Source organism: Penaeus monodon, chromosome 18 (assembly GCF_015228065.2).
Source record: "Penaeus monodon isolate SGIC_2016 chromosome 18, NSTDA_Pmon_1, whole genome shotgun sequence".
NCBI lineage: Eukaryota > Metazoa > Arthropoda > Malacostraca > Decapoda > Penaeidae > Penaeus > Penaeus monodon.
In genome coordinates, this window is record NC_051403.1 from 29,241,989 (window position 1) to 29,249,488 (window position 7,500).

Sequence of the window (7,500 nt, forward strand, 5' to 3'; positions counted from 1 at the left end):
TGGAAATATTGGTGAATGATTTAAATTAGACATAAATGTTGATATACAGAAGATAAGTAAAAATTGCATGCTTTTAAATTGAAGTGGCTTACATATTATTTCAACCTTAATTTTCTTTCCAGTGATTGTATTCCTAGTCCAATTTTACATTCAGTGGTATTTAAATCTGATAGTATTACCATACTGTATATATGTGATAGATAGCAGTTGTAGGCAGCCACTGATATTTTAATGTGCACACATCTTGGAATTGTAAGGGCATTAAGGAATTATGCATGAGTTTTAGCATCTTATATATACTAAGTGGTTGGTGGACAATGAAGGAACATTATGAACATACACACGTCTGCATTTCAGAATTCATGTTTTGAAGATCGACTACTGTAGTTCATTAAATGATTAATTTATTGCATTACATCTATAGTTACTGGATCAAGACGGGGAGCTGAAGACAGAGGAAATCCATGTGGCGGTGAAGACATGCTCACACTTCCACGATGAGCGACTTCCTGTCATCAAAGACACTTGGCTTCCTGATGCTCCCAACCATGGCCTTTATAGTGACAGAGAAGGTGTGGTGTTGGGCACTGTAGATTTTGTGTTGAGTATTTATGTTGTGTGCTAAGTAATACATGTTTTGTGTTGTGCATTGTGTACTTTCAATTTTGTGTATTGTATTGTTTTGTATGTTATATTGGACAATGCATGTATAAGATAAGAATGAGGTGAAAAGGGAGGGAAGAATGTGAAAATTCAGATAAAGAAAGAGAAAGGGGAAGAGGAGGGAGGGAGGGAGGGAGGGGAAGAGAGGGAGTAGGGAAGGAGATTAGAGGGAAGGAGGAGAGAGTTAGGTAGTAGAAAGAAAGGAAAGGAGGGAGGAGAGAGGGAGGAAAAAAAGAGAGTGAGAGGGAGGGAGGGAGGGAGGGAGGAGAGATTGAAGGAGGGAGGGAGGAGACATGGAAGGAGGGAGGGAGGAGAGATGGATAGAGGGAGGAGAGAGGGAAGGAGGGAGAGAGTCAGCAAAGGAGGGAGGGAGAAGAGAGGGAGTGAGGGAGGAGAGTGGGCAGGAGACAGAGAGAAAGAAAATAGGGGGGAAGGAGGGAATGAGGGGAAGAGAGGAGGAGGGAGGGATGCGAGGTGGAGGGTGGGGAGGAGAAGGAAGGAAGGAAGAGGAAGGAAGGAGGTAGAGCAAGAAGGAAGAAGGAAGGATGGAGGAAGAAGGAGGAAGGAAGGAAGGACGGAAGGAATGAAGAAGAGCAAAGAAAAGGAAGGAAGGAAGGAAGGGAGGGAAAGAAAGAAGGAAGAAAGGGAATTTTTTAATGAAAACTTTGTACCAGTTTGATTTACCTCTCCTGCAGATCCAACTGGGGCACAGTTTCTGTCGGGATCCCCAAAAAGAAAGGGGGCACTGTGGAAAAACTCTTGCCATCATACGCCATGTGGAGGATCTTGATACATCTATGAAGTGGCTTGCAATTGTTGACGATGACACCCTTATCAGGTTAGTTTGTGCAAAGAGAGATAACAAAGCAAAATTAGAGTCTGTTATGGCTGTTTGATGCAAAACATACAAAAGATTAATAGTATTGTTATACTCATAATCTTTTGTTATATATTTGTATGCAAAGGCACTATATTGTATTGTCACAATAACATTATCTGTATTTTTTGGTAATTGCTTATGGTCTATTACTAAAAACACAATAATGTCTGAAGATATATGCCAAATAAATTCTTATCAGATTAAAAATAAACCAGGTTCTCTCTTCCATTTCCCACCAAATAGCATTCCTCGTCTGAAGTCACTGCTGGCCTTTATGATCTGTGAAATGGTTGCATTGGAGAGCGTTATGGCTACATGGCAGTCAAAGACATGGTTATGACTACATCACTGGAGGGGGCGGGATGTCCTTCACTCGTGCACTGGTAGAGGAATCAGAATCAAGAATTTTTGAAGATAATCTATTTTAACAAATTGGCTAGGTTCTCAGTAGGAAAGCGTATGGGTTGTGCAGCTGTAGTAGCATAAGGGAGTTTGTGATGCAAAACTAAAGCTTTATGAAGGGTATAGACTGAAATACAAATTCAGCAGTGTATTTGAGAAATAATTAATGGAGGGTGCAAAATAGGTTCTTATTAGAAAAACTTGGTAACAAAGTTGAGTGGAAGTTAGATTAGGGATAGTACATGCTGAAAGTAAGTCATGGAATTATATTTACTGGGAGTGATTTTGGTCTCAACTGCAGTTGATGAAGAGTGATGTAGTTATTAACCCTTCCTGCGGAGTATTCATAGGGCCCTGGCCTCACTGCCGGGGCTATATTGTCGCCCTAGCATGCGCGACACTCATGCCAAATACCAGCAACCCATGCCGTTCTTCGTAATACTACGTAATACATAGTTGATCATTATTCGCTCTATAGTCTGAATAAAATAAATTGTGTGTGGCATCATGGAGTTGAAATCATAGGTTTGATGTTTTTTTTTTTTTTTTTTTATAGTAAATGAGAAAGTGTTAAAAACGACTTAATCCATTTTCAGGCAGAAAAATAATATTTGCGTGATTGTAACAAAAAAAAACTCATGGCAAAGTCCATACAACCCAGGCAGTATGTACATGCCCCCGGCAGGATAGATCCAGCCATGCATGGATGTACGTACATGCCACCCGTCGGCAAAGGTTAAGTCTGGTCACATTATTAAGGTTAGTTATTAGGGAGGTTGAGAGGGCATGTGATTAGGGGAAGCCAGTTGAAGTTGTATTGAAAGAGGTATCTGAGTTTGATAGAACTAGAAATTACAGAAAGTTTCACATATTAGTAAGGGAAAGTGAATTGAATAAGGAAAAGGACTCCACACTGAAGTCTAAATCATCAAAGCTATTTTTTATTTTAGCTTGTTGTTTTAATCCTTGTTTCTTTTTCTTTAGGTGGAAGAGCTTGCAGACCCTGATGTGTTGAGCTGTCAACCATGAGACACCCCAGATGATATGTTCCTTGGGTATGTCGGACGTCTCCAGTGCAGTAACTCATGCAGAGGGGTTCCACAGGTCTGTTGACTATATATATTTGTTTTTCTTGCTTTTTTTTTCTTCTTCCTCTGCTTCTGATTCTTATTCTTTTCTTTTATGCTCCTCCTGCTCCAGCTCCTACTCCTGCTCTTTCTCTGCCCCTAACCTGCACCTGCTTCTGCTCCTGCCCCTGCCTCTGCCCTGCCTTTGCTCTTGTTCTTCCCTTCATTTCTCCTATTGCTATTGCTGCTCCTCCATTTATTATTTTTGCTTACATTATTTTCTGTTTGCCAAATGATTAAGATCCAAGATTTTTAAAAATAAGCAAATAGTTTTTTTGAGCTTAACCATCTCCCTTGTGCCCCTAGAGCCGCCCCATGGATTACCCCCCAGAGCTGCTTCACAGAACCTCTCATCTCCTTCCAAACACTGATGATTGACCCTCGTAAAATCTATCCCAGTGGCTTGATGACAGCCCTAATGTTATGAAGGGCAGCAGCAGAGGGAGCCATTGCCTCAAAGGCCACAGTGAATTGTAGGTCTAAATCAATGTTTAGGAGAGGTGCTTGTGCAAGAATACTCCTTTGAGAATGTTGGAGGAAGGACACATATGGCTATTATATTTATTTTCTGTATTCATATCAGGTTTTGTGGGTTAGAGCCATTAGACAATCATGCTTAGGATGAAATTTTATCTTTGTATGTTTTGTTGCTAAAGGCCTATATATTGTTGTTATGGTTATTATTATTATATTATTTGTCTTATTTTCATGTGAATTGTCGGAACCCTATGAATATTTTTATCTTTGATATCAATCCTACATTAACCTAGAGAAAATGGAAAAGGTTGTACAATACCACAATAACTGTGCCTTTCTGTGTGCATGGACACTGTGATATAAACTTTTCTCTTGTAGTAAAGATGACCAATGAAGCAAAACTGCCATTTTACTTGAGTAAAGATCACTTCTTAGGGTGGCATCTTTTGTATTAATTTCATAGTGTGATGTCTTAAGGAATATGACATATCATGGTGATTATATGCTTGAAGACATATGATGATTTATGTAAATCAATGCATATCATTTTTCCGAGATTTCATTTTTTCAAACAATTAAATACTGGGACATATAGTCCTGAACTATGAACATATTAGGGAATGAAAAGTGTAAGCACTTTGCTCTATCATAAAAACTTGAAACAATTTTTAAGTGTGCAATTGAAGCAACTAAGAAAATTCATCACATAAAAAATCTAATTTGATAGAAGTCAAAGTGGTTAATTAAAGAAATAGTTAGAAAAAGTATCTATCATAGAAACTGTTTCTACTAGTTAAAAATGATTTTAAAAAAAAAAAAAAAGACGAGGAGGGGAGGGAGGAAGGAGGAAGGAAGGAAGGAAGGAAGGAAGGAAAGGAAGGAAGGAAGGAAGGAAGGAAGGAAGGAAGGAAGGAAGGAAGGAAGGAAGGAAGGAAGGAAGGGAAAGAAAGAAGGAAGAAAGGGAATTTTTTAATGAAAACTTTGTACCCAGTTTGATTTCACCCTCTCCTGCAGATCCAGACTGGGGCACAGTTTCTGTCGGCATCCCCAACACAGAAAGGGGGCACTGTGGAAAAACTCTTGCCATCATACGCCATGTGGAGGATCTTGATACATCTATGAAGTGGCTTGCAATTGTTGACGATGACACCCTTATCAGGTTAGTTTGTGCAAAGAGAGATAACAAAGCAAAATTAGAGTCTGTTATGGCTGTTTGATGCAAAACATACAAAAGATTAATAGTATTGTTATACTCATAATCTTTTGTTATATATTTGTATGCAAAGGCAGTATATTGTATTGTCACAATAACAGGTTATCTGTATTTTTTGGTAATTGCTTATGGTCTATTAACTAAAAAACACACAATAATGTCTGAAGATATATTGCCAAATAAATTCTTATCAAGATATAAAAATAAAACCAGTGTTCTCTCTTCCATTTCCCACCAAAATAGCATTCCTCGTCTGAAGTCACTGCTGGCCTGTTATGATTCTGATGAAATGGTTGCCATTGGAGAGCGTTATGGCTACATGGCAGTCAAAAGACATGGTTATGACTACATCACTGGAGGGGGCGGGATGGTCTTCAGTCGTGCACTGGTAAGAGGAATCAGAATCAAGGAATTATTTGAAGATAATCTATTTTAACAAATTGCTAGGGTTCACAGTAGGAAAGCTGTATGGGTTGTTGCAGCTGTAGTAAGCATAAGGGAGTTTGTGATGCAAAACTAAAGCATTTTATGAAGGGTATAGACTGAAATACAAAATTCAGCAGTGTATTTGAGAAAATAAATTAATGGGAGGGTGCAAAAATAGGTTCTTGTAGTTAGAAAAACTTTGATAACATGTTGGGTGGAAGTTAGATTAGGGATGTAGTACATGCTGAAAGTAAGTTCATGAGAAATTAATTATTTTACTGTAGTGATTTTGGTCTTCAACTGCAGTTGATGAAGAGTGATGTAATTATTAACCCTTTCCTGACGGGTAGTATTCATAGTGGCCCTGGCCTCACTGCCGGGGGCTTATATTGTCGCCCTAGCATGCGCGACCACTCATGCCAAATACCAGCAACCCATGCCGTTTCTTCGTAATACTACGTAATACATAGTTGATCATTATTCGCTCTATAGTCTGAATAAAATAAATTGTGTGTGGCATCATGGAGTTGAAATCATAGGTTTGATGTTTTTTTTTTTTTTTTTTTATAGTAAAAATGAGAAAGTGTTAAAAACGACTTAATCACATTTTCAGTGGCAGAAAAATAATATTTTGCTGTGATTGTAACAAAAAAAAACTCATGGCATGTCCATACATACCCCATGGCATGTATGTACATGCCCCCGGCAGATAGTCCAGCCATGCCATGGCATGTACGTACATGCCACCCGTCGGCAAAGGGTTAAGTCTGGTCACATTATTAAGGTTACTTATTAGGAATCAGGGAGGTTGAGAGGGCATGTGATTACGGGAAGCCAGTTGAAGTTTATTGAAAAGGTATCTGAGCATTTGATGGAACTAGAAATTACAGAAAGTTTCACATATTAATTAAGGGAAGGTAGAATTGAAAGAAGGAAAAGGACTCTGCACTGAAGTCTAAATCATCAAAGCTATTTTTTGTTTTAGTCTGTTGTTGTTTTAATCCTTGTTTCTTTTTCTCTTAGGTGGAAGAGCTTGCAGACCCTGATGTGTGCAGCTGTCCAACCATAGACACCCCAGACGATATGTTCCTTGGAGTATGTCTGGCACGTCTCTCAGTGCCAGTAACTCATGCAGAGGGATTCCACCAGGTCTGTTGACTATATTATTTAGTTTTTCTTGCTTTTTTTCTTTGTCTTCTTCCTCTGCTTCTTATTCTTGTTCTTCTCCTTTTTCTGCTCCTCCTGCTCCAGCTCCTACTCCTGCTCTTTCTCTTGCCCCTGAACCTGCACCTGCTTCTGCTCCTGCCCCTGCCTCTGCCCCTGCCTTTGCTCTTGTTCTTCCTTCTATTTCTCCTATTGCTATTGCTGCTCCTCCATTTATTTTATTTTTTGCTTACTATTATATTTTCTGTTTGACAAATGATTAAGATCCAAGATTTTTAAAAAATAAGCAAATAGGTTTTTTTGAGCTTAACCATCTCCCTTGTGCCCCTAGAGCCGCCCCATGGATTACCCCCCAGAGCAGCTTCAGCCAGAACCTCTCATCTCCTTCCACAAACACTGGATGATTGACCCTCGTAAAATCTATGCCCAGTGGCTTGATGACAGCCCTAATGTTATGGAAGGGCAGCAGCAGAGGGAGCCATTGACCTCAAAAGGCCACAGTGAATTGTAGGGTCTAAATCAATGTTTAGGAGAGGTGCTTGTGCAAGAATAACTCCTTTGAGAATGTTGGAGGAAGGACACATATGGCTATTGATATTTTATTTTCTGTATTCATATCAGGTTTTTGTGGGTGTTAGAGCCATTAAGACAATCATGCTTTAGGATGAAATTTTATCTTTTGTATGTATTTGTTGCTAAAGGCCTATATATTGTTGTTATGGTTATTATTATTATTATTATTTTGTCTTTATTTTCATGTGAATTGTCAGGATCACATCCCTATGAATATTTTTATATCTTTGATATCAGATCCTACATTAACCTAGAGAAAAATGGAAAAGGTTGTACAATACCACAATAACTGTGCCTTTCTGTGTGCATGGACCACTGTGATATAAACTTTTTCTCTTGTATTTAAAGATGGACCAATGAAAGCAAACACTGCCCATTTTACTTGAAGTAAAGATCACTTCTTAGGGTTGGCCTCTTTTGGGATATTATTTTCATAGTGTGATGTTCTTTAAGGAATATGACATATCATGGGTGATTATATGCTTGAAGACATATGATGATTTATGTAAATCAATGCATATCATTTTTCCAGTAGATTTCATTTTTTCAAACAATTAAATACTGCACATATATAG

General features: G+C 38.6%; 1 protein-coding gene across 3 annotated transcripts in view; it reads left to right on the forward strand.

Annotated features, from left to right (window-relative positions):
• LOC119584401 (beta-1,3-glucosyltransferase-like) overlaps window positions 1-7,500 on the forward strand; it is a 14,349-nt gene that overhangs the window by 5,788 nt on the left and 1,061 nt on the right. For all 3 annotated transcript variants that reach the window (XM_037932983.1, XM_037932981.1, XM_037932982.1), the window contains exons 9-13: window positions 425-572; window positions 4,564-4,708; window positions 5,006-5,150; window positions 6,212-6,337; window positions 6,684-7,500. The exon at window positions 6,684-7,500 is cut by the window's right edge and continues 1,061 nt beyond it. In XM_037932983.1, coding sequence (XP_037788911.1) covers window positions 425-572; window positions 4,564-4,708; window positions 5,006-5,150; window positions 6,212-6,337; window positions 6,684-6,863 — 744 coding nt within the window. In that variant the 3' untranslated portion in view covers window positions 6,864-7,500. The remainder of the gene's footprint in view (window positions 1-424; window positions 573-4,563; window positions 4,709-5,005; window positions 5,151-6,211; window positions 6,338-6,683) is intronic.